The following is a 26,664-nucleotide window of genomic DNA, read 5'->3' on the forward strand; positions in this document are numbered from 1 at the left end:
TCGCTGGGGCTAAATTTGCTTTACCCCGATTTTGCTCGCGGGTGGTTTAGAATAACCTGACACGTCTCTCCGGAAAAGTTCAGGGGCTTGACTGGCCTGTTGTACCTGCGTTATCCACGTGGGAGCCACGGAAGGCCAGCCCGTTTACAAAGAAAGGTACCGTGACGATCCTCGCTTAGCACGAAAAATACAGCACATGGATTCTATTCTCCCATTACCTCCAAGGAGCAGCGACTATAAAGGTGGCATGTTATATAAGGACAGGCTGGATCCAACAAAACGTAGCAAAGCTATTCAAACAGCTGCAGGAAATGGCCACGAATTCATTCTATTTTCAATCCAACCAAGAACAGACGTTCTCTGGGCAGATTCCCCAAAACGGAATGAACGAAAACTACAGGGTTTGCCCCCAAACCTTTCAAACCCAAATGCAGTTGCTTGCTCATAAAACGGGTTCCCTCTTGAAGAGCCTTTCCACTATCGCAGCTTTCCTCAACCTGGGGCGCTCCAGAGGTGTTGGACTGCATCTCCCAGAATGCCCCAGCCAGCTGGCTGGGGCATTCTGGGAGTTGTAGTCCAACACCTCTGGAGCGCCCCAGGTTGAGGAAGGCTGCACTATTGGTTGCTGCCGCCTGAGGCACGTGAAGCATTTTATTATTATGTACGCTACTCTAAGCGACGTATTTCTATTTTAAATTTCAATAACGTTTATCACATGATTGTGTTCTAGAGCAGGATTGGGCAGGAGGCAGACTGGGCTCTCTGGGTGATTTGTAGTAGATCACCAACGGTCTCCCAATTCCCGGTTGTTTAACAGCAGCGATGTTTAGGTCTAAATTCCACTGCTAGAACCCCTGATATGTAGAAACTTTTGATGCAGAATCCCAACTCGGGTCCCTCTGGTTGTTGTGGACGGACACAGTCTCCCCAAGAGCAGAGGTGGGCAGCACTCCCAATGTTTTGGACTTCCACTCCCAGAGGCCCCTACCAGCCTGGTCAAGTTGCCGGTTCCAGGTTCCGGAGGGCCCTTGGCTGAGACAGGGCTCCCCCTTCCTCGGTGAGTCGACCTTCTCATCGGCATTGTCACCCGCGGCAATTCCGCCTCCTCTTTCCCCATCATTGCTTGCTTGGCAGGCAGAGAGCCAGGGACCAAGCCGCCTGCAGTGTCTCCTGCTGGCCATGAGCTGCTGGCATTAAAACCGGACTCTTTTGTCTCTGGGCCAGAATTAGAGGCAGGTGGACAAGCAGGGTGCAATGGGGAAGAGGAGGAACAACTCTAGGGGGCTCGTGTCAGTGGGCCCCTGGGGCTTGCTCCGGCCCCTGGGGCCTTTTTGCCCTCCTTGCTACGAAACTTGCATGAAAGGAAAACAGACCGCAAATTTGTTTCTGCACGTTCTTTCCTTGCACTTTTGGCCACCAGCCACCACTCCGTACTCAGAAGGGAGGCACGGATTTGCGGTTGATGCTTCCGGTGGACTTAAGGGCTGGGCAGAACGGATTTCACGCCAGTTTATGACACCGTTGTAATAGCTGTGCCATTGTACAGTAGCACCGTAAGGGCGATTTAGCAGCGAGGGGACCGAGCCGGATCTATCGCCCGCAGTATTTTCGGCGGGGGCGAAACAGCGCCGTCTCTTCGCCCTCACACAAGGGGGAACGTCCTAGCTCAGACAGAAGGCCTTTTTAGGGGGGACGGGTCGAGAAATTTCTACAGGATTTCTTGAGTGTACAAAAAGCTTCCACCCTTTTTCCCCCCACTCTCAATTTTTGGGATGGCCCTGTGCGGAGGTGGTCAAGTCACCCCCATTTTCCAGGCAAAATACCACAGGGTGAAACTGCACTAGGCGTTTTCAACCAGGTTATGTTCTAGAACCGCCTTCCCCAACCTGGCTGGGGAATGATGGGAGTTGTAGTCCCAACACATCTGGAGGGCACCAGCATGGGAAAGATTGTCTCAATCACGCAGAGCTGCTACGAGGCTTCGGGGATTGTGTTCGCTTGAGGTTTCTAGTTCAAGGTTTTGTCCCAGGGATCAGTACCTTCTTAAAGAGGGAAATGAATTTTCTTGTGGTGGATGGTCCTTTCAAGGAACCCTGGTCTCCAGCTAGCTTGCTGTTTGAAATTACAAGCTGGGATACGCCTACCAGTAAGGAGAGCGTCATGTACGAACCCCTGCCTATCTTTTGGTGCGGCAGACCGGGCTTCCTCCCTAGCCGTTTCTGTCCACACGGACAGAAGAGTACCCAGAAAAGAAGCAGGCCCTGATGGAAAGGCGAATCGCGGGCGCGGCCTAAGGCTCTTCAACTTGGCCTCATCCGAGGTAGTTCTAGTCTTCGACGTCGAGGGCAGAGTTGTTTCAAGGCTGCCTCTTCCTGCCTGCAAGCTGGAGGCATTTATTGAAAAGATCACTGCTCCTTTAAAAATAGGATGATTTGTATTTTGAGCGTTTCACCATCAAACCAGCCAGTCACAAGGGACGAGAGGAGCGGAGTGCTGTAATTGTAGATGGGCAAATTACAGACGGCCTGTGGATGGAGCCCAGGGGCTACTCTGGAACAGCGGGCGCGATGAGCCGGCCAAACCAAAGACTGCCTGTACTGAAGGCTAGAACTACACTTGGGGGCGGGACGGGGGGAGAAACAGACTCAAGCCTTGAGGGAACAAGGGAGCAGACGGCCTCTCCCTCCCTTCGATGATTGAGCGGAGGCACTTGCATGACAGCAGCTGTAGCGCTGGGCTTATCAGCCACCACTGGCTCAATATGACCACTCCGTAACCGCTCCCGCTAAATCCAACCGCAGGCTGCTGAAAAGTACCCTGAAAAAGGACGCGGAACCGTCGTCTGCGGTCGCCTGCCGGCTGGTTTCCTTCATGGCGCAGTCTAAAACAAAAATAAAAATTAGATCAAACCCACTAATCGTATCTATGATAGAAGCCGATCTTTCTACGTAGGGTGCCAGAGTCGGCTGCCTGCTTTCGTCCCCCACTCCCCAAAAGGCGGTGATGACGTGGGGTGGGAGGGGGGAAGAGGAGTGAGAGGCACAGGTATTGTCCCCAGGAGGTTGCTGAAGAGAGCACCGCACGGATCGTCTTGGCATGCTTCTAAGAAGCCTGGTCCTTTCCGGAGGCCGGTCCGGCGCGCAGCCCCTGCCCGGCGTTAATGGCAATGTTCCGTGATGTCCACCACCACCGCCTTCTTCCAGCTGAAGAGGAAGTAGCCCATCCCCGCCCCGGCGGCCACGGCGATGCAGAGGTAGCCGTTGTAGGTCATGAAGACGAGCATCAGGAAATAGCTGACCACCACTTGGAGGACGTGCAGGGCCGTCTGGAAGAGGTGAGGGAAGCTCAGCATCTGTTGCCTAAAGGGGCCAGGGGAAGGAGGGCGAGAAGGAAAGTGATTGGCACGTAACGCAATAAACGATCTGCGGAAGAATTAACGGGAAAAAGGGGAGGGTGTTAGGGAAGGCACCCCCTTTGTCCTTCTTCCTTCTGCAGAGCATTTAGGGAAGGCAAGATTTGGATTCAGTAAAGAACGATTTTGTTGGTTTTTGTTATTGTTAACAAACCATGACAATACTCAATGGCTTTATTGGCTAGGAAGCTGTCACGGGGGCTTTCGTAGGCTGGGACCTAAGGAACACGGCCCAGTTAGGATGGAGACTGGGGAGCTTGGAGGGAGAGAATATGCCGACGTTTCTCCCACGTTGGGTGCAGAATGGCGCCTGGGCACGTTCCCCACCGCCTTCCCCAAGTCTCCTGGGGACAGCACGGCCGACTCACCCAACCGTCTTGTGCGTCTCCATCAACACGGTGCCGTTGGGTCCCGGGACAGGCATGGAATTGTAGCGGATGCTGACCTGCGATTTCCGGAGGAGGCTCTCGCGGGCGATCTTCAGGCCCTCGTAGAACAGGGCCAGGAAGAAGATGGCGACGAACGCGCCGGCCATTTCTGACGGGAGGGAGGAGAGCGCCTTGGTCTAGCCGACTTGGGATTTTAAATATTTTCACACGGCTTTTCTGTAGCGTGCATCGGGGGGGGGGTTACTCCCAAATAAAGCGTGGATGCCATCAACTCCAACGCATACAAAACAGCACACAACTGTTTTGGAGGAAGGAGGCAGAGATGGCCAGACTTGGACTATCTGGCCCAGGATTGTTGAGGGGTCTCCAGGATTTCAGGCAGGGGTTTCCCCCCCCCTCGTACTGACTGGGCATGCTGGGGATAGGATTTGGGACTTGCTCTACCACTGAGCTACAGCGCCTCCTCATAAATCATGGAATGGTAGAGTTGGAAGAGGCCTAGAAGGCCATCAAGTCCAACCCCCTGCTCAATGCAGGAATCCACCCTAAAGCATCCCTGACAGATGGTTGTCCAGCTGCCTCTTGAAGGCCTCGAGTGTGGGAGAGCCCACCACCTCCCTAGGTCACTGGTTCCATTGTCGCACTGCTCTAACAGTCAGGATGCTTTTCCTGATGTCCGGATGGAATCTGGCTAATTTGAGCCCTGTATTCCGTGTCCTGCTCTCTGGGAGGATCGAGAAGAGATCCTGGCCCTCCTCTCTGGGACAACCTTTCAAGGGTTTGAGATCCTTAATTGGGGGAAGGAGGGGGGAGTTTGTGGTCCGCCAGATGTTTTGGCTTCTCTCTCCCACCAGCCGTAGCCAGCATTGTCAAGGGTGAGGGATCATGGAAGTTCTGGCGGGCTAGAAATTGCCGAAAGGTGCAATCCTATCCATGTTTAGACGGGGAGAAAGGCCTACAACTCCCAGCATGCCCCAGCCAGCTATGCTCAAACAAGCAGACCACTCAAGCGCAGTCGAGCTGACTCACCTCCAGCTGTGTTGATGACGAGCCCAGAGAACAGCAACGGCACATCTTTGTAGCCAAAGTAGAAGGTCATTTGCTGCCCAGAGACAAAAGAGTCCGGTTTTAATGCCAGCAGGCATCGCAGTTTAAACCAAGCTGAGTAGGATGACAGTCCCTCACGCCCTGCAAATTCACTGGCGTGATCCCCTCCCCCTTACCTTCTCCTTCCCTGCCCCTCAGGAAGAACATATGGCAAGGGGAGAGACCAGCCTAACCCCCCATACATCGAACAGCTAAAGGGAGCTTGTTTCACCTTTCCCTGCCAGAAAGAACACCGGTAAGAACTTAGAAGCAAAGAACTGGTGCTTGAGTATGTTTTTTTTCCTCCTCCCTCCCAATCCACTTTCCTTCTGTGTCATGTCTGTTAGGCTATAAGCCTGAGAGCAAGGACCGACTTAACATTAATCTTTGTAAGCCGCTCTGGGTGCCATTTTTGGATGAAGAATGGGGTAAAAATGCTATAACTAAATAAATAAACGTTCTGCAGCTGAAACTCTCCCCACGGCCTGAGTTCGATCCCAGCGGAAGCTGGTTTCAGGCAGCTGGCTCGGGTCGACTCAGCCTTCCATCCTCCCGAGGTCGGTAAAATGAGTATCCAGTTAGCTGGGGGAAAGGTAATCACGGCCGGGGAAGGCAACGGCAAACCACCCCGCTATAAGGCCTGCCAAGAAAACGTCAGCGAAAGCTGGCATCCCTCCAAGAGTCAGTAATGACTCAGTACTTGCACGAGAGGTTCCTTTCCTTTCCTTCCCTTGTTGCACAAGTTGATCTTTGCCCTGCCCTTTCCTTAGGGGTGAAACCAATCTTCGTCTTGATCAAAGTCTGGTAGGGCCAGAAGCGACCCACGGATTGGCCAGAAGCCTCTCCCTGATCCAGAAAGTGTGAATCGCCGGTCCGCTCCGTCCTTCCGACAGCAACCGGAACGGGAGTGAGGAGACTGCCCGCCCCGGGGCGTTCTCAGCTTCTACCCACCATCATCATCATCATCCCTCCGCCATGCATGTGTCCTGCCGTGGTGTGATGGTGCGCGTGAGGATCCGAGGTGGGCATGGCTGAGCCCGTCATGTTGTGGTCCATGTGCGCCATGTGGTGGTCGTGGGACATCTTGGCCCTCGAGGCAGCGGAGAAGGCCGGGGGAACCTGGAAGACACAGACAGCCCAAGTGAGAAGAGAGGCAAGCAGAAAAATATACCCGAAGGGCGGCTGGCCCTGAGACCACACCTACCTGTAGCCTACATTGGGCCTGTTCAGACGACACGCTAAGCCATGGTTAGACCGCTCACCCTTTTGCAGCAAATAGTTAGTGAGCGTGTTTAAACCGTGGCTATGTAGCCACCACGGTTAGGAATAGCTCAAGCAACATGTTAAGCCATGGTTCACACGACATGCTAAGCCATGTTTAGCTGGAAATGCTTAACCACCGTGGCTCAGCGTGTCGTCCGAACAGGATCACTACGGTTCGACTCCCTAAGAATCTAGATTTTAAATGATTTTTAAATTTTTTTAAAAGCAAGTTTCTAAACTGGGGTCCCCAACTTTTTGGCTGGGCACGGTTGGAATTCTGAGGGAGTGTCATGGGTGCAATACGGGTGTTTTCCAATGTTAGAAGTACTTAAGAGTAGACCCATTAAAATGAATAGGTCTGAAGTTGGACTAACAGCGGATACAACCCTGTATTAAGTCTTGAACATCCATAATAAAGATGTGTCTGTCCGTCCGCCATTGCCATATCTCTAGGAATTTGAACCTAGACACCTGAAACTCGGCAGGCACAACAAGGAGACCCTAGGGGCGGGCCCCTCGGTGCTATTTTGTCTTTTTAAAAACACATTATTTTTAATTAAGTTTAATATGTCCAATGTCTCAATTTGGTTTAAGCCCGCAGCAACAACTTCAGCCGCTAGGTGGCAGACTGACCTTATAGCAGGGTGTCGCTTTCCAGTCGAGTGGGGGGGGACATGATTAGGCTGGGGGTCTGTGTTATAAGTCTGCCTCTGCTGTGGGGCAGCCCCTCCTCAAGGGAATGGAGTGGGCAGCCCCTTCTCTTGAGGGGCTACAGGGACACACTATGGCAGAGGCTATGCCTAGGGGTGCCAGTAGACAAGGCTTGGCTCAGACGGACAGCTATATATGTTGCTTTCAGCCTTCGCTGTATCAGTGCATGGGTAATCCCCCTCCGCGATAGCCAGGTCCGTGCGCTAGCGAGCGAATAAAAGTTTGTGAAATGCTGTGTCACCAGCGGAAGCAGGTTAAAAACCAAGAGACGGCTTTTAATCAGATCTCCGCTTGGAAGCTACAGATGTCTCTGTAATTGCTAATAAAGCTTCTGCCGTGGGGCTTAATTGTTCTCAAGCCCCGTCCACCAACTCGGGACTCAACTACCTGGAAGCTTTTTTGTCCCCTAATTGCCCACTGCGCATTTGATCGGGAACAGCGCTCCACAAATGACATTAGCGCCAGCAAAGCGAGAGCAGAAAGGTCTCCGGCTGCCCGGGGCGATCCAGTCCCCCTACCTGGAATGATATGTCCCTCCTCCCACGTCTTTCTAACTGCATTAGGCTGGAGGCGTCAAGTGCACAGAAGGCTGGCCTGTAATCCGTTTAATCCATTTGGAAAGGCAGGAGAGGAATTAAATAATGATCTGGTGGCCTCCGTTGATCAAACAGCCTCCAACATGGGAGAGAGGGAAGAAGCCCCCTCCGAAGTTTGAGACTGAGCTATTCCTCAGAAGACGGAATCGACACGCGTTGACCGGATGGTGGTTCAAGCAGTGCGGGCCGGTGGTAATTGGTAGCCTCTAGCCCCGTGGCTTGCAGCGCTAGGGACCCTGGTATGGCCACGTCCGCTGCATAGCTGGAAACTGAAGCCACCCTGTCCCATGTTACAGCCTCCATGTGATAAAACACTGAAATCTGGTTAAGAGGGCAGAGCTCCTGCAGCTTTAACTGCTGTGATGAAGAGGGGATTTCACCAGGTGCTGCATGCAAAACAATCACACCTGCTAAAATTCCCTTTTCTCTACAACTGTTAAAGATACAGGAGCCTTTTCATATTGACACCCCAGTGTCGGCAACAGGCAGGCCTCTCTGGGGAGGGTTTGCCACAACTGGAGTGCCACCACTGAGAAGGATCTGTCAAATAGTAACACCCCCCCATTATTTCCTACTTACTCATCTGCCAACACATTTCTATGTTGCTTACCAATACCAATTTTTATGAAGGGTCTCCGGTTGGTTGCCTGGAGATGGTTTTTACTTGTCATAGGTGACCAGGCAAATGATTCTTTAAATGTTTAGCTTAAATCAGTTCACAGCCCTCCAGCTGTGTTGGACTGCAACTCCCATTATTCCCAGCCAGCATGGGAGCGATGGGAGTTGCAGTCCATCACAACTGGAGAGCACCAGGCTTGGTTTTCTTAGCAAGGAGCGTTCACGCAGCGGCTCGCAATCCGGGATCGTGATGCTCAGCTCAAGGGTACTCGGAAATATTCAGAGGTGGGTGCCCTGCACCTCCACCGCTCTGCCAACCCCATACATTTATTATTTAAATTATTGAAGTCGCCTCCCCTTCTGCTTCACAATAGCCACAGTGGCTTTACAATCAACCATTACACGTACATATATACATACTAAAAACAGCAGAAAGGAGTCAGTGGCATTATGAATCCGGTGCACGAGTGTGCAAACCACGCGCTCTGCCAATTAACCAGAAATCTCTCCAGTGCTGGAAAGTGGCTGCACCTCCGGGGAAGGGCCCAGGGCTGCAGGATTTAGCCCAGCCCAGGCCGAGGCGTTCCCACGTGGAATGCAAGGTGGGAAAAGGCTCCTTCCCACGGCCGCCTGCCGGACGTGAGCCAAGCGGTGAAGTTGAAAGCCGGTTTTCCCAGCCTGGGTGAAAGAGTTTTCCAGTAAGCGAGAGAGAGAGAGGCCAAGGCAGTGCAAAGGTGGAGCTGAGGGCCCCTGAAGCCAAGTCTACGGTTCTTGACGGGGAGCCAGTGGGAAAACACGGCGTTGCCAGTTGCCGGGAGGGCTTTTGAGCAGCCCTGGCAACCTGACCGAATCTCAGCCGAGAGACCTCGGAGGAAGAGGAGGAGGTCTCTCCATCCAAGCTCCAGGCTTTCCTTGCCTGCCTCGCGCATGAACTGAAGGGATGAAAAGGTGTGACGATCCAAGGGTTGGCAACTTGCTTGCTCCCGCGCGGATTCCCTGGCCTGCGAAAAGGTGCCGTGCGTTTTCCGTGTCTGCAATGCGCAGAGCGGGGTCCCGGGCGGGTACCCGGGAAGGGCTGTAGCTCGGCGACAGACGATGTGTTTGCAACGTCCTGGCTTCGAACCCTTGGCAGTTAGAGTACTGCAACGCACTCTACACGGGGCTGCCCTTGAAGACTGTTTATCTCAGTCGCAGGGCTAAGGCAGATCTCTCGGTCTGGGATCTTCAAGACCCTTGGAAAATAGATAACACTGAGCTGGACGGAACCATGGTCAGACGCAGGCTAAGGCAGCGTTAGGGATGAAGAGGCCTGCGGCATGTAGCGTGTGAGAAAGGATGCTATCTCACTCCAGTCTTGCTAGCGGATTTCCCGTGGGCAGCTTCTCGGCCACTGGGTGGACAGAATGCGGGAGTCGAGAGGCCGTGGGCCTGACCCGGCATGGCTCTTCTTGTGTTCTTAAAATAGTTTTTTTTTTTAATTAATAATGCCTTGAAGTTTGCTTATTCTATGCTGGGCGTGTAAGCCCACCCGCCTGCCCCCACTTCCTCTGGAGTAAAACTGCGTTAGAATCATGAGAGGAGTTTCAAAAGCAGGTCTGCGGCACATCAGCCCAGCGGGTCCAAAGGAAAAGTCCCACTGGGCGTCCGGAAATCTATGGGCGAGGCCAAGTAGGTCTTTGGAATGCCTGCAGCCAATGTACAGATTTAAAGACAGGCCCAGCAAGCTTTCTTTCAAACACCCGTGAGTTAAAAAGCAAAAGCCGTTAAAGCCACACGCTTAAGGGAGAGTTACGAGGACAAGAAAGGTGCACAACAACCTTACAACCTTGTTGTTTATCCTCACAACAACCCTGTGAGGTAGATCAGGGTGACTCAGTGGGCCTGTTCAGACAGCATGCTCACCCTTTTGCAGCAAAAGGTTAGCGAGCGTGTTTAAACCGTGGCTATGTAGCCACCATGGTTAGGAATGGGTCACGCGACACGCGGAGCCATAATGGCCCCGTTCAGACGACACGCTAAGCCATGGTTAAGCCGTTCATCCTTTTGCAGCAAGTGGTTAGTGAGCGTGTTTAAACCGTGGTTATGGAGCCACCATGGTTAGGAATGGGTCACGCGACATGCTAAACCATGGTTCACACGACATGCTAAGCCATAATGAGTCTGTTCAGATGACACTCTAAGCCATGACGGGGAAGCACTTTGAGCTAAACATTATGGCTTCACGTGTCCTAACCACGGTGGCTACATAACCACGGTTTAAATGCGCTCACTAACCATCTGCTGCAAAAGGGTGAGCGGCCTCCCCATGGCTTAAGAGTGTCGTCTGAACAGGCCCACTGTTGAGCTGAAAATGCTTAGCTGTGGTGGCTTTGCGTGCCGTCTGAACAGGGTCAGTGACTGGCCCCGAAGTCACCCCCGTGAGCTTCCTTGGCCAAGTGAAGACGAGAACCCGGATCTTCCGCAACCCAGTCCGACACTCTCACTGCTCCACCGCCTTGGCTGCGGGGCGTTCAAGGAGGCCCGCACCAGGAAAGGGTTCCCTCCCTCGCCCCACTTACAAAACGCCAAACACAACGAGGCCAGGCTTAGCCTTTCACACGGGGCCAATAAGAATTAAAAAAGAAAGGCAATCTTAACGGCTACAAAGCACCTCTGGGGTTCCCATTGTGCTCCCATTGTGTCGGGGTTATTGGATCCCAGCACAATGGAAACCCGAGAGGTGCTTTGTCGGGATTATTGAATCCCAACACCTGGCGCCAGGTTAGGGGGCGAAAAAACCAGCCGGCGTCCGCCCTGCCTCCCAGGCAGACAGGGAAGCGGTTGGTATACTAGGAAGTTCCGTGTTGCACCAGTTCGACGTGAACAAGGCAACATCCGCGGGGTGTGGGCCATGGCGACACAGCTGGTATTTCTGGTCCGATAGAACTCGGATCCGTCTCCTAGACAGGCAGCAGGAAGCCCAGAAGTCAAACACACGCAGACACAAAAGTAGGATTTTTCTCCCCCTCTTAATTTTACAACCGAGCTTCAAACAGATACGGCTGGCCGGCATCCAAGCACTGCGTTCTCTCTCTCTCTCTGCTAAAACCCAGCCGTTTCGCTCTCACCTGCTTGGAGGCGAGGCGTACAGGTGAGGCGGAAGCGAGTTAAACCACTCGTAGGCTTAGGGGTTCTTACCTGGGTCTGCCCGAGCTCTTTTCAGACCAAACGCCCGCGGGCTAAAAGGAGAAGAGGAAGGCCAGGACTCTTCATGCACTCTGTGCTCTGCTAGCTGCAGCGATTATTCTAAAGCTCAGCATCATGAGACCAGAATTCAGCTCCTGGTTTATTCAATTTCCTGATATCCTTAACTGCTTCCTCTCCGGAGTAAACAGCCTCGCCCTGCTGCTCAACGCGGGCACTCGCCGAAGGAGCTAGGGAGAAGAGGCATCGTTCTACAGACACGGCACACCTGCGTGAGCGAGGGCAAATGAACCCTCCTGGTTTGTATTGGGAACGTGCAACTGGTACGTTCCATTTCCCCATCCCTGACTGTGAAAAAGACCTTTTATTATCGGGTTCTCACCCTCCCTCTTTGACGGTGTGTTGGATCATGAACTTTTGCTCTGCTGTTGTGGTCCCTGGCCTCCTGTTCTCTTTCTCCCAAGCAGGTCTCACTTTTCAAAATGATATGTATGCTCCTCGGGGCAGACACCGGACTTCGTTTATGAAAAACTCGGTACCACCGGGGTCCCTGAGCTCCCTGGGTTGGCGCATTTGGAATTTTGAGAGCTGAAACGCAGAGCGGGGAGGAGAAGGTCACTCCGGCCGCTCTGGGCTGGAGGGCCGGGAGCCTCAGAGTTTGGGGACTTCTGCCCTTAACTGTCTTATCCAAACAGAACACTGCCACTCTTTCTTAGGTGACCACAGGGCGGCCCAAGGGAACAGGACTACCTGGTAAGCCACTGGCCAGATCTAGGTAAGGATTCCGGGCACACGGGCCACCTGGCCCTACAGCGGCCATTTTACTTCCTGGAACCCGATAGGGCTTTGGGAGCTTGGCGACTGGGCACCCGGCCTTTGCGTTTCACAAGACCAGCTGGGGAAAAACAACACCTACGCTTGCCCCGGCTACGCCTCCTCCTCCTCTGGAGTGTCATTGCACAGGAAACGCGGCCACAATATTTGCAAGGATTGCAACAGGCCGCCAGGAGCTACCTGGCAAGGGCGAGCCCCAAGTCCTTAGCCCATAGCTGACCTCTTTGGGGGGGGGAATAGTTAAGCCTGTTTACTATGGGCCTGTGCCAAGAGTCTCTTCAGCATCGCAAGAAAATAGGAGCAGAATCCAGCAGGCTTTACTGAAGGAGATAAGTTTATTTATTTATTGCATTTTTATTCCGCCCAATAGCCGAACCTCCCTGGGCGGTTCACAAGCTGCTTTTAATGATGCATTGGTTTTAAACGTTTGAATTAGTTGTATGTATTTTAATGGTGTTTTTATTTGTGTTGTACCCCGCCTCGATCCAGAAGGAGAGGCGGGTAACAAATACTTATTATTATTATTATTATTATTATTATTGTTATTGTTATTATTACTAAATTTTTCCTCTTCCCTCCCCATCCCTTTTCCTTGTGCGTCATGTCTTTTTGGATCTCAAGCCTGCGGGCAGGGGTCGTCTTATGTTACTGATTGGACCAAACCCAGGGCCACTACCTCTCCAGGCTGGACGGGCAAGGAATCTTTCTCAGGTTCTTCGGGCAAGGTGATGGACTCTCACAAGCCACACTGGCCAGAAAATGGCACCACTAGTCTTACATAAGAACGTAAGATCAAACCGAGAGCCTGCTACAAACTCAGGCGACAGAACCTACAATTCCTGACCCTAACCACACCTAAGCCAATTTCTCTATCAGTTTCCTTCCCAGTTAAATTAACGACCATTAATTTAAATTAAATTAACTGAGGGATGATTAATGAATAAAAGCTAGTTAAGGACATAAATAAATAAAATCTATTTAAGAACATCAGAGGAGCCATGTTGGATCAGACCAAGGGTCCGTCTAGCCCAGCACTCGGTTCACACAGTGGCCCACCAGCTGTCAACCAGGAACCCACAAGCAAGACATGGTGCAACAGCACCCTCCCACCCATGTTCCCCAGCAACTGATGCACGCAGGCTTACTGCCTCGAATACTGGAAGTAGCATATAGCCATCAGGACTAGTAGCCACGCATAGCCTTCTCCTCCAGGAATATTATCCAACCCTCTTTTAAAGCCATCCAAATTGGTGGCCATCACAAGTGATTTCCATAGTTTAACTCCGCGCTGTGTGAAGCAGTCCTGCCTTTGATCTGTCCTGAATCTCCCACCAATCCGCTTCATGGGAGGATCCCACTGGGTTCTAGTATTATGGGAGCGAAGAGGACACTATGCACATGAGCTTGGACAGAGGTCTGAGGTCAGCGGAGCACAGTGATTTTGGACTAGGCATCCTCTGGCATCCTCCTCCTATCTTGCCTCAACGCGTTCGCGACGATGTGGCTTTAAGACAAGCCACCCATTTTTCGTCCCAACTCCACAGATGGGGATGAAATACTGGCCAACCTTAGAGGGAACGTTATAAATATGACTGTACGTCAGACTTTCCCAGCCTGTTGCCTGAAGACGTGTTTGCTTTGCAGGTGCTCTCCAAGACATTGATCCATTCATGAGTATTTATAAATTGCTTACGGGTGATATGGTTTTGTTATCTACCACGTGGGGAGGCCTGCACAGACAACCGAGGAAGTTCAGCGACTACGATCGGAAGGAAGAACTTGCCGTGAATCGCATGAGATTGAAAGTGGTGAACTTTGGGGAGAAAAGAAGCCCCGTGAGTGGTTTTTTAAATACCAATGAAATAGAGCAGGTGGGGTTTTTTGCTTCCTCGGGCACAGTCATTTCAATTGTGGGAACCTGGACAATGCAAATACGGAGAAATGAGCTGAAAGCAACAGCCTGTGCTCAAACTTTGAAGAGGTTCTTAAATTACCGACGTCCAGGCCCCCTCCAACCAGCGATGAGTGTGCATAAGGCAAAGGTAAATAAAGAAAAGGTGCTGTTTGCGTTAACCTTTGGTGCAGGAACTTGGTGGGTTTGCCGATAATGAGAAAATTGAAAGGGTCCTCGCTTAAATGCCCTGCTCCAAACAACCGCCGGACCAGATGTTCTGAAGGATCGCACGGATCAACAGAGGAGAAAGGCAGCCGTCATTGCATTCATGCTGACAGCCGCCCAAAGGATCGCGGCGACGCGTGCGCGCGTTTGGTTTTTTACATCGACCGAGCGAAAAGGTCCGCAGCGCTTTTTACACGGTCAGCTGTCGCGTGACTTTGAACTCTGGAGCAGCACTCGGCTTTGTCTTGGCATGGCAAGGTGGACGGAGCAACGGATTAGAGGTTTTTACGCAAGTCCACAGCTGGGGCAGGGACGTGTAGGAGCCAACGGCCAGAGTGGCGTTTCCTGGCTGTAGCTGGCAGCCACGTTGATGCTGTGGCGCCCGTGGGTGCCCAGTTGCAGCACGTGGTTCGCGCAGACGGAACTTGGTTAGGTAGAGACCATGGTTAGGGAAGATGCCTTACACACAAACAGGGTCGCCGGAAATCATTCTATAGAAAGGTGGGGGAAGAAAGCCTATAAATAAATAAAAAATAAACGTCCCACGAGAGCTACAGCCACCACCATGACTAGAGGGAACAGAGACCAGCTGGAGCCTTCGTGAGAAGATCCTTCTCACCTTCCAGAGAGAACGACAAACACAGACAGAACCGAAAGGATCGTTCCATATCAAATAGAACAGTTGGGGGATTGCTGAAACCCTGGGGAAAAGAGATCCAACAGAGGCAAGGCAAAATGGATTCTGTAGTGCGGCCTTCCCCCAGCCCTGCAGAGGTGTTGGACTGTCACTCCCATCAGCCTCAGCTAGCTAAGGATGATGGGAACCCGGTGCCTGGGAATGAACAGGGCCGCCTTGAAGAGGTGTATCTTTGCAGGCTTTATGTGAGAAGCCCCCCAAGACGGTGTCCTCGGAAGTGTTCTTCGAGTTGAAAGGCCGCCTCCTTGAAACATGGCCCTCTTTCAACCTCTCAGGTGAGCTGGCACTCACCTGAGAGTGACCCTCGCCTCCTGGGGGGGGGGAGGAGAGAGGGCAGGACAGGATGCAGCAGTAGCTAGGCTGTGTTTGGGCACGATAAAAGACACCCTAGCGGTCGAAGTCCGAGAAAGAGCTCTGGTGTATACAGCACTGCCGCTGGGGACTGCAAGGCCGCCCTCTCTCCGGCATTCGAAAATGGTGGCCCTGGGAGAGCTCCCGGCTCGGTAGACGAGGGGACGTTTCGTGTGCCCGAGTCCCAGGTTAAGAGGATGCCGGGGATGAGGAGACGGAAGAAGAAAAGTTTGTAAGTTCAGTGGTCCAGCGGGCCATCCACCTCCCCGGCTTTCCCAAGCTTGGAAGACTTTAGCGCATTCCTGAATGGGGCGGCCGGGATGGGGGGGCCGCCTCCCCCAACCCTTGCAAGTCAGTGTCCCCATTCAGAGCTGGCAGGAGGCCCGTTTTCCACCCCCACACGGCAATCCCTTGGCAGATCAAAGTTTCTGCCACAGCGGTTTCCAATAGCAGGGACACGCAGCATCCAGATCCCTTGTGTAAACCTGGGCGGTAATGATTAACTTCCAGGCGGCTTCAAAGACGCTCTTCTTCCAAAGAAAGGGGGCACAACCCTAAGGCCTGCACCGGAGCCTGCCGGCGTGGCGGGGGCCACAGGTGTGCGCGCCTATGAAAGCACATACAACTCACACGCACCACTCACCCTGTGCTCGTCTCGTAGATGTTATAATATTTTTTTAAAAACCAAAAACTAAGACGGGGCGGGCAACTTGTGCTGTACCCCTTTGGGGATCATCGATCGAAGGCTCCCTACATTCCTCTTACACACACACACAAACCCAGCCGCAGCTTGAAGCCTTTGCTCTGCTAGAAAAATAAATGCGCTGGGAACTCCTAGCGCATCCCTGAGGCGCCCTTAGAAGTGGGGCAGGAACCTTTAAGCGGTGCTTTCTAGGACACTAGGAACGAAGCTTCTACGGCAGGAACCATAGAGCCTGTTCCTAGAGAATCTTTTTCTTCCCCCCTCCCCCCAGCCTTTTTGGCACCAGTAGATGATGGGGGAATTGGAGGTTGCAAGACAGGGCTTGGGGGCCGCCCGTGGGCCACGCTGTTTGCACCCTTGGTCTAAGCTAGTCCCCACAGGGGTAGACAAACAACTAATTCCGCTAGAGATGTCTGGGGAGAAAGCGGGGAAAACAAAACACAGAGGGCTGCAACTAAACATGGCCCAGGCGACCAGGGCCTGCAATCATAGAATAGTAGAGTTGGAAGGGGCCAATAAGGCCATCAAGTCCAACCCCCTGCTCCATGCAGGAACCCACCCTAAAGCATCCCTGACAGATGCTTGTCCAGCTGCCTCTTGAAGGCCTCTAGGGTGGGAAAGCCCACAACCTCCCTAAGTAACTGGTTCCACTGTCGTACTGCTCTAACAGTCAGGAAGTTTTTCCTGCTGTCCAACCGGAATCTGGCTTCCTGTAACTTGAGCCCGTTATTCCGTGTCCTGCACTCTGGGAGGATCGAGAAGAGATCCTGGCTTCTGTGGAGGAGGGCCAGCATTTCCAGCTACTGAAGATTCTGTATCACCCAGGAGAAGCATGCCTGTTTGGACAGACCCCTCTCCCAAACCTGGACAAAATATTTCCACGGCGTCTTCTAGCTGAAGCACCGAAACGCTGGCTTTTTTGGCAGCCTTGGTTTGAAGCTTCACATTCATGGCGCCGGGGGTACGCAGCTCTGAGACTGTGCAGCACATCTGCCAGAGTCGTGGCTGCTTTTGTCACCCCGGCTGATCCCACGTCCACGTCAAGCGCACCGCAGGAAGCTCTGCAGAGGTTTTATTGCCTCTGACCAAAGACAACAAGGGAACCACTCCTGCAGAGTCAGGGGGACTTTTTCGCACGCCACGGCGATTCTTCAAGGTTACAATGGATCAGACAGCTGGGCACAAACGAGAGAAGTCCCATCTTATCAGAACGCTTCGTATGACACTGTAAGGAAGCTGCCCCCTTAAGATGGAACAGAACTGGATTTGGCTGGCGTAGAGGGCGCTTGGCTCATTCAGCTTCCTGCTGCTTCTATCCCTAAAAGCACAGCATTAGCTTTTAAGAGGTTTCGTCATCAAAACATGGCTGCAGAACGTTACCCTTGGCTGTTTTAAGCGAGTTGTACTGGAAAGCAGTGGTCCCCCACCTGTGGGGGCAGTGGACGCATTTGGAATCTCGAGTGTCGTGGGCGTTTTCACAAAATGGCTGCCACGGAGGCCGCTCGCCCCGGCGTGAAACCGCTGTCGCGGTGGGGACAGCCCGTCGCGAAACACTTATTTGCCCCGAAGGGAAAAACGGGTGAAACTAAAAGAAAAGCAACTTTCCCTAAGAAGCGAATGACAAGCGCAGAGGTGAGAATCCGAGCTCCGAAATACAAGACCACCGTTTCGAACCCAAATAAAGATGCCGCTGGAGGGCAGCATTTCACTCTGCAGCGAACGCCGGCCTCCCGGTTAAAAGAACACCACGCATTTTTTAAAAAACACAAATCTCGCCAAAGGGTGTGGGTGGGTGTGTGTCTTCAGGCACACCGATGTCCACAGGCACCACGTTGAAGGACCCGCGGTAGAAGCTTTCCATCACTTTGCCTGAAGCCTGCTCCATGGTTAAACTGCGTTATCTACCTTCATCCAGCCGCCCCCACCGGTTCCTCTACCTGCCCTACCTGCAATCTTCTACAAGCCAACCATTGAGGAATTCGCACAGGTACGCCTCCTTAAGAGTCTCAGTTCAGTAAATGCAGTCAACAGCAAGGGATATCATTTAACCGATAAATAAAATAACCAGCCTGGTAGTAGTATACAACGTACGTTTACCTTCCTCTTGTTCCGCTTGAGGTAGACAAGAGCTGTGCTTCCAGCAGCAGGCTTGGCGAACGGGGAATGGGGAAGTTTCCACCCTGGTCCAGCTCGGCACGGCTCCAGGAACACCCACTTCACATGAGTTCCAATTCCTGGCAACGGGATGTTGACGTCTGTTCACTGCCAATCAAAGGGAGGAGAAATCAGGCTATTTACTCAAGAGGAATGCCAGCTGTGAAAGCCCTAGAAACACAGGATGGTGCTTCAGAAATTTTATTTATTTATTTATTTATTTATTTATTTATTACATTTGAGGAATAAATAAATTGAGGAATGGTGCCCTCGTGAAGTCAGTTTTAATTTTGCACCCACTTTTTAAGAAAGCCATCGCCACCGGGCATATATGCAGCCCAAGGTCAGATGGGTCAGATGCAGGGATGGGTTCAGACACCCATCTGGGTCAGCATGTAACAACCCATTCTATGCTTTGTTGAATTGTGGATTGACATTATGTGTGAATCTGGAGCTATGGGTTAACTATGACTTGTTAACCATGAACAACCTATGAAGAGAATCCATGGGGTTTTTTTGGGGGTGGTTGTGAACTCTGGATTGTTTAAACCACGGGTTATCGTTACATATGAACCCAGAACTGCGGGTTATTCATGGGCTGTTCTGCCAGGCTACAGAGGCGGCATGCAAGAGGGGTAAAAACAACAACCATCCACTCTACATCGCAACCCTAAAGTGCCGCAAAGGAATTGACCAAAAAAACAGCAGTTTGCTCCATCATCTGGCAACCAAATTGTGGGTTAACTCTGCATAGGCAACAACCCACGGGTTAATTAAACCAGGTGCTGTCGTTACGTGCAACCAGGTGGCAAGCCAGATTTCAAGCAACCGCACCATGGCTTGAAAGAGGCCTGTGCGTGAACACCCCGACACGTCCCGGGTGCCATGATCTCGCTCACATCCCTTGTGTCAGACTTCGCCCCAAACCCAGAGCGGCAGAGGGGGAGGAACGTTGCCCGCTCCCTCGCCAGCCCTAAGCATGGGCAGAAGCCAGCGATTTGTTTTAGTTCAGGGCTTGCCAGGTGTAACAAGCCGAGAGCCAAAACAAACTCCGGCCTCTGAACAGGAGGGGACCCGTACAGAGGCAGAGAAAGGCAAATCCCTCTTGCCTCCTCTGAAAGGCTCGTTTTCGGTGCTGCTTGCCAGCCGGACCTCCAACAACCTACCAGCTGTGAGCTGAAGGGGGTCAACAGAGGTACCCCAGCTAGGCTCTGCGGATGCAGAGTTGTTGCAGCTTCAACAACCGGCAAGTGCGGAGGATGTGGAAGCCAGCGTGCTCCCGTCACTGAGCCGGAGTGGAATAGTCCAGGAGCATGTCTGTTCCCGATTCCATGCTCTGCTATAAAGAGGCAGCACGAAGTCAGAGACAAAACCCCATTTCTCGAGACAGCGGCATACCCTGGCCAGCACACCCGCTGCAAAATATGTAAACCCCTGAAAAAAATCAAAGGAAAAGCAGCCAGGTTTCCGCTCACTGCACTGAAAAAGTGGGCTCCCCGCTGCAAACATTCCCGGAACAGCGGGGGACAGTGTTCCGGCCCGTTTCATGTCAGAATTGACCTCCGGAAATGATCCAGGAGTGGATAAGCAACGAGTAATAGACCGGGTCTATTATTCTTAATTTCTGAAGTGCCTTTCTCCGAAAAGACTCAGGAGAAAACGGAAACCCACAAAAATGGAGAACTATTCAGAACAGTTAAATACAATTAACAATAAATAAATAAATACCACAACCTGATAAAACAGCTCAAAAGCCAATAAAACAACGAAGGGCACAACCCTGTGGGCTCCGGAAAGCATCCCAGGGACTGTAGGGTCTTTCGGATTGCTCCTCCTGAAGCTGTAGGGACGGCTAAAACTTGGGGAGGGTCACTCCATGATCCAATCCCACCCACCCCCGTAGCAGCCATGGAAAGGGTCATGGCGCCTGCCACCTAAGATCGCAAAAGTGGCCTAGGAAGACTTCGTGGAGGGGGAAAGGGGGGGTGTTCCAGTGGGCGGTGATGGGAGAGGCAAGGCCAGGATACGTGAAAGCCTCTGGCTTCCCCAACTCTGCCAGTGCGACTACTCTGGACGGGCTCAGAGACCCAAGTAGAGGATAATGTAAAAAGAAAAGGATGCCGGAGAGGTGAAAATCTCCTCCATTGGTCGGTAAGGCACAGGCTCCATCTTGTTCTGCCCTAAACTTGATAAACCAACCAAAATAACGGCAGACAACTTGTGGCCCTCCACATGTTAGGACTACAACTCCCACCTTTCACCATTGCTTACAATGGCTGATGGGAATTGTTCAGCAACACCTGGACGGCCACAACTTGCTCACTCCTGCCATATAACAATTAAATCCCACGATTTTGACCTCGCCTGTTTGAATTGCCTCCTCCGTTGCTTGTGTGAAACGGCTCCACCGCCCGTGCCCAAGTAATGGGGTTTGAGGGTACACAGAATTTGAATTTCTTATTTGCTTTGGGGGGAAGCGCTTTTCGAAGATGCCGTTGATGGGAAAAACACGGCATCAGTTCCAAATCAGCTTTTGAGAAAGATTCTCATGAGAGAGTTCTTCTTGTTGTTTTTAATTAATCCACAGAGTGTAAAGGACTTTATAAAATCAGTTCTTAATTCCTTTCGGAGAGCTGTGCAGCCAAGTCTCTACACTAAGGCCTTCTAAGCCAGCAGCTGAACCTGGCCGAATGCCCAGACAAGGAACGTGAGATGCGCGTGAGCACAGCCAAAAGCTCGATCTCCCCGCAAAGTTGCGGCAGAAGAAATCCAGCGACACCCGCAAAAGGGATTCAAGGTCCTAGTAGTCAGAGAGACATTTTGGAGCCAGGCCAGCACATCTTTCCTAAGTACTAAGCGTCAGCATCACCTTTTTGGGAGCCCGGAATGTTTACCCACTTCTGCCTGGCCACAAAGGGGCCGGTAGTCCTCAAAGCAAGGATGGAAAAATATTCCAAGCAAGGCACTCCTGTACAGGTCGGAAGGAAACTCTTACATTTCCAAGCGCTAGCGTAAAGTAGTTATTTATATTTTGCGCCCAGTTGTCTCCCAAAGCAGCTCACATCAATTAAGAGAGAGAGAGAGAGAGAGAGAAGACTTCTTTAGAAGCTTAGACAGATTAACATCTGGGATTTAGAGCCAAAAACAAACAAAGAAAGAGTAAGGAAAACCATTTAAACCATTTACACCAGTTCCTGCCACTTCAACAGGATGATTGATCATAGATTATACACCCTTTCCCGCCCCCTCAACTAGTCTAACCGGCTCTGTCCTAAATCTCTACAACCTCAGCCTTCCGCAAACTTGTACTCCATCCCAAATATTTTGGACTACAGATCCCAAGATTCCTGACTGTCCCCACACTGGCTGGGGCTGGCCGGAGTTGAAGCCCAAAAGACCTGGAAGAGACTGGGTTGGGTAAGGCTGCACTTTTCTTAGCTCCCCACTGATTTCACATCCGCCTCCCCAATTCCCCCCTCTTTCATTTGCCCTAATCACCTGCTACGCCCCATTAATTCTCCTCCACCTCCTCTTTTGTCCTCTCTCCTCCCCACCCTGCATGTGACTTCTCCCCTAATTGTATCACCATTTTCGGCTTCCCAGCTCCATTCTCCTTCCTGATGCTTCTTCTCAACTCCCTCCTGATCCCTTTCGCGCCCCAGTGTGATGCAGTGGCTAGAGCACTGGGCGGGGGACTCCGCAGACCCAGATTCGAGCCCCCACTCTCTGTTAACATGTGTTATTTCCCTGAATGCTGGGTAATAGCAGAGGTGTGTTTTTAGATAAAATAAATGTATTTCTACATGTGTTGTTTGATCCTTGTTCACTCCAGGCAAAGGTACACTGGGAAGCTCATGAGGTTAGAATCCTGGACTGGGACTAGGGAGGCCTGGGTTCTAATCCCTGTCCGGCCACGAAGCCCACGGGATGACTTTGGGACACACAACCTAACCTACCTCTCCCCTCAAAACCCCTGATACCACCTTTCTCCACAGACTTCCTTTTCCTCCCCCCCCCTTTTCAAGAACCCCACACTTTGCAAACATGGCAGCCTCCAGATGGGCAACAGCCCCCAAAGTCCCCAGCAGCATGAAATCAGCACTGACTGCGCTAGCTGGGGATAATGGGAGTTGCAGCCCAGCTCATCTGCAGGGCACTGTCATGGGAAGTGCCATCTAATTCATCTGCAGGGCAAAGGATGGGGATAATGGGAGTTGCAATCCTGATCATCTGTAGGGCACTGGCTAGAGATAATGGGAGTTGCAGTCCAGCTCATCTGCAGGGCACTGGCTGGGTATAATGGGAGTTGCAATCGTGATCATCTGCAGTGCACTGGGTGGGGATAATGGGAGTTGCAATCCTGATCACCCGCAGGGCACTGAGCGGGGTAGGCAGCAGAGCCCGCGCTAGCTGGGGCCGATGGGCGTTGCAGCCCAACACGCCTGGCGGGCTGCGTGGGGATGATGGGAGGTGCAGTCCCACCCACAGCCTGAGGCAGGTCTTCTTCATGCCTCCCCCCTCCATTTTCGGTCTGCCCCCCTCAGCCTCCGGATCGAGGCCGAGGCCCCCCGCTCGCTCACTTACCCTCCCGCCGCCGCCTCGCCCTCCTCCTCCGTGCCCCGCCGCGCGCCCCTCCCGACGACCTCCTGCTCGCGCTCCGCCTCAAAGACGTGTCCCGGCTCCCAGCCGGCCACCTCCGCCGCGCCCTCATTGGCCGCCGCGCGCGTCACGTGGCCCCCTGGCAGAACTCGATCCCTATTGGCCAAGCCGTGCCTCCTCATCTGCATCCCCCCCGTGCCCCGCCCCCTTCCCCATGGCCCGCTTTGCCCACGAGCCCGCGCCGTGAGGAAGATTGGCCTTTCCGGCGGACCGTAGCGGTCACGTGCATGGGCTCGGCCGGCGTCCTTTCGCTTCATAATTTGGCTCGCCGGCTCGTCCTGTGTGTGTGGGGGGGGGGCTGCTGGGTTTACGACACTGTCGTGAAGCTCCCATCCCCTCTTCGCCGCGCTTAGCGGCACTGCCTCCCGGTTTGGGTGCACGGCGGGAAGCGGGCGGCGGCGACAGAATGTTCGGGGGCGTCGAGGAGGATGACGTGGACTTTCTGTCCCCGACCGGAGGGTGAGAAAGCAGCAGCCTCCTGACTGAGGGGAACCAAAGTTTGAGGGTGGGGGGCGCGGTGTCAGGAGGAGGAACCGGAAGTGGGAGTGGGGGTACTTCCGGTTTGTGTGTAGCCCTCTCAGGGCAGAGCCCCAGAACGTGCCTCCATGCGTTTATTCCCCCCCTGCTCCAAACTGGCCCCCTTTAAGGCGCCACGGACTACAACTCCCACCACCCCCAGCCAGAAAATGGGAGCTGTAGTCCAGAGAAAAGGGCTGACTGAGTCGTTGTGAGGCTTTTCAGCCTTGGGCCTGTGTGGTGTTTGTTAAGGGTGCTCCTGTGCATGTGCAGAGTGCCTTCCACTCCCCATTGCTGCTGAGTATTGTAAAGTCACAGTGGTGGTGGTGTATTTCGGTTGAGAAGTATCTCATACATATATAAATAAGCAATAATAACATTGTTGTTAATATGCCTGTGGAATAATAGGGAACTCTTAATATTATCATGCCTGTGGAATAATAATAATAATAATAATAATAATAATAATAATAATAATAATAATAATAATAATAGGGAATCCACTCACCGGGTGACTTTTGGCCCAATGACTTCCTTCCTTCCTTTCCTTTCCTTTTCTCGCTCTCTGCTTAACCTACCTCGCAAGAAGGTTCTGAGAATAAAAGGACAGGACTGGGCATGAGGTTCTGAGTGCGAGGGATAAAAGACTGAGTAAAAAAAAAACCACCCAGATGTGATGATGATAATAATAATAATGATGTCAAGGTACGTGGTGCTTTTCGGCCAGGTTAGGCCACCTGGTGCCCTCCAGCTGCTTTTGGCTATACTTCCTGCAATGACTGTGCTAGCTGGGAATGACAGAAGTTGCAGTCCCGACACATCTGGAGGACGCTTGGTTGGTGGCTGAGGAACCATGAGTTGGAAAGACCCAATTCGCGTCAGTGCCCTTCAGATGTGTTGGGCTGCAATTCCCATCATTCCTATGATTGTTGAAGATGGGAATTGCAGGTTGACACATCTGGAGGGCACCAAGTTGGGGAAGATTTCCTTAGCAAGTAGCATTCGCACAGCAGCTTCCTGGCTTCCCAATCTAGCATTGAGTCGCTCTTCTCAAGAGCACTGGAAATATTCAGGAGTGGGGGATTATGCACTGTAAATAAATATACGAATGCCAGAAAGCTGCTTTCCAAATCACTGCCTATGTCTTGGCTTCAGCCCCTTTTTCTTGTTAGATGGGGACTTACTGGCCTACCTTACACGGTTGTTTGTAAGGATTAGTGCGATAATATATGTGTAAGGCTCTGAACAGCATGTCTGAATGCACATTTCTAAAACCACCTACAAGGAAATTCTGTCATAACGGAGCTGCAGCTTTTCCCCAGTGGGACTATGTGAGTCTGTAAGGGTCATCTCCCAGGGAACACTTGAGGCTCTCACATTTTTTACTGGAGGGGTAGAGAGCTTCCCCGGCCTCAGGAATTTGCCAGTCCCAGATTTTCTATGCCACAGGTGGGCAGACTTCAGACTTGCGGGATCTACTTGTGTGCAGTTTTTTACTAGAACCCTGAGAGCTATCAGTTGGAGCCAGACGAAAAATACTGGCTCAGGCTGGCAGTCGTGTGCTGAGAATAAAGGGACATGGTGCCATCGAGCACATGTTCAGCTCAGGAATTTATGAGACGTACCAGAACGAAGCTCAAAAGTCCTTTCACTCGAAAAGCCTCCCCTTTGCGACATTCTAATTTGGATTGTGGGGGACGGTTTTAGTTTTTTGCTATTTCGGAGTAGGAAGCCATTGCTGATCTGCTGGACATCGAGGGTGAGGCTATCAACGGCTACTAGTTCTCATGGCTGTGTGTTCTGGCCTCTGTACACCAGTTGCTGGGGAACATGGGCAGGAAGGTGTTGTTGCATTCATGTCTGCCTTATGGGTTTTCCCTGGGCAGCTGGCTGACCACTGTGTGAACAGAATGCTGGACTTGATGAACCCTTGGTCTGATCCAGTGGGACTCTTCTTATGAATTCCAAATCACCCAGAGATCTCCCAATAGTTCTTGATCTCCCTCTTGCCCACCCCTATTCTGTGCTGCCCCCGAAAGAGGGCTTGTCCCATGATGTGCGAGACCCTGACCCCTCTCTCTTGCTGCCATGTTAAATACCCTCTTTGCGTGAGTTGGTTAGAAATCCAGGTGTCTGCCTAGTTCTTCTCGGCCAGATCACATAGACGGCCATGGTGGTGTGGAGGGGAGCCTTCTTGGGCGTTAACCGGCTGTGTTGCCTTGGAAGTCTTTAAGGGTGGGGGGTGGAGGGAAGTTCGTTGAGAGCGGCAAGGACACCATGAGATAAGCAAGTTGGGAGGTCAGATTGTGCAACGGAGTTGCTTGGTGTGGAGGCTGAGAGGCTGGAGGGCCGTGTTATTGATTAGATCAGCGTTGCCGCAATAGCCGATTGCTCTTTCTTTTTAAGGGAGTTACTGCCAGCCTTGGTTCAGCAAAAGAGCTTTGCATTATCACTGGCACTAGACGGGAAAAGGAGGAAAGCCTCCCCCCCGCCCCGCCCCAAATCTGCCCAGGTCTTGTGAAAACAATTGTTGCTGCTGGCAGCCTGGAATGATTATCAGAAAACGGCAGGGTGATCAGAGCTCCAGGAGGAAAACCGCTCCAAGGAAATGCTGATGTCAGGATGGGGTGAATTCCACAATTGCACCACTGTGCTAGAGTGTAGTAAACCTGGGATTTTTCGGTTTCGGAGGCAGTAGGTCTTTATATGCCAGTTGCTGGAGGACATGAGCACTTACTGTCAATAACGGAGCGTTTCGACGAAGCATTTCAACCTTTTAGAACGTGTGTGTGTGTGTGGGGGGGAACGGCACAAATACCAGGAATTTGCCAAATGATGAGAGGGGCCAAGGGAGTGGGACGTAGCCCACCAGGGACCCCGAGAGGGCCAGATTTGGTCCGCACCCCTGTCTTAAGTAAATGTTTCCCAGCCTTCTCTCCAAAGGTCGTAAGAACATAAGAGCCCTGCTAGACCAGATCAAGGGGCCATCTAGCATTCTGTTCACATGGTGGCCGAACAGCTGCCCGTGGGAAAGCCACAAGCAGGACATGTGGGCAACAGCACCCTCCCACCCATGTTCCCCAGCAACTGGTGCACGTAGGCAGACTGCTTCTGATACTGGAGGTTGCACAGCCATCAGGACTAGTTTCCACTGATAGCCTTCTCCTCTTCCAGGAATTCATCCAACCCCCTTTTCTAGCCATCCCAATGGGTGGCCATCGCTCCATCTCGTAGTAGCGAATTCCATTGTTTAACTCTGCGAAGAAATAGTTCCTTTATCTGTCTTGAATCTCCCCTTAAACCGCTTCATGGGATGACCCCGTGGAGGTTCGTAGTAGCATGAGAGAGGGAGAAAAAGTCCCCCGATGCACTT

At 52.2% G+C, this 26,664-nt stretch overlaps 2 protein-coding genes across 4 annotated transcripts in view; one reads left to right on the top strand and one right to left on the bottom strand.

Annotated features, from left to right (window-relative positions):
- Positions 1–1,756: 1,756 nt before the first annotated feature.
- SLC31A1 (solute carrier family 31 member 1) lies at positions 1,757–22,748 on the bottom strand. Of its 3 annotated transcripts, none has more exons than XM_063144821.1 (6): positions 22,701–22,748; positions 18,060–18,224; positions 5,839–6,006; positions 4,831–4,903; positions 3,781–3,949; positions 1,757–3,359 (listed from the first exon to the last, which is right to left on the bottom strand). In XM_063144821.1, exons 3-6 carry the CDS (start codon positions 5,968–5,970, stop codon positions 3,158–3,160), a joined length of 576 nt encoding a protein of 191 aa, XP_063000891.1. In that variant the 5' UTR covers positions 5,971–6,006; positions 18,060–18,224; positions 22,701–22,748; the 3' UTR covers positions 1,757–3,157. The 3 variants fall into 3 exon arrangements, with proteins under 3 accessions (XP_063000891.1, XP_063000889.1, XP_063000890.1); XM_063144819.1 differs by lacking the exon at positions 22,701–22,748 and adding an exon at positions 19,283–19,663; XM_063144820.1 differs by lacking the exon at positions 22,701–22,748 and adding an exon at positions 19,283–19,663 and having other exon boundaries at positions 18,054–18,224.
- A 356-nt stretch (positions 22,749–23,104) lies between these two features.
- FKBP15 (FKBP prolyl isomerase family member 15) overlaps positions 23,105–26,664 on the top strand; it is a 36,587-nt gene continuing 33,027 nt past the window's right edge. The window contains exon 1 of the mRNA XM_063144817.1: positions 23,105–23,234. Coding sequence (XP_063000887.1) covers positions 23,182–23,234 — 53 coding nt within the window. The 5' untranslated portion in view covers positions 23,105–23,181. The remainder of the gene's footprint in view (positions 23,235–26,664) is intronic.

This window comes from Elgaria multicarinata, chromosome 19, assembly GCF_023053635.1.
Source record: "Elgaria multicarinata webbii isolate HBS135686 ecotype San Diego chromosome 19, rElgMul1.1.pri, whole genome shotgun sequence".
Taxonomy (NCBI): Eukaryota; Metazoa; Chordata; class Lepidosauria; order Squamata; family Anguidae; genus Elgaria; species Elgaria multicarinata.

What these genes read in the sequence shown, in the direction of transcription:
- SLC31A1 (XM_063144821.1), bottom strand. Translation starts at nt 5,970, where the DNA reads ATGTCCCACGACCACCACATGGCGCACATGGACCACAACATGACGGGC. An exon ending in GAGGGATGATGATGATGATG is followed by an intron (nt 4,904 to 5,838) that starts GTGGGTAGAAGC and finishes GTCTCTGGGCAG; the next exon opens with CAAATGACCTTCTACTTTGG. An exon ending in CGTCATCAACACAGCTGGAG is followed by an intron (nt 3,950 to 4,830) that starts GTGAGTCAGCTC and finishes CCCTCCCGTCAG; the next exon opens with AAATGGCCGGCGCGTTCGTC.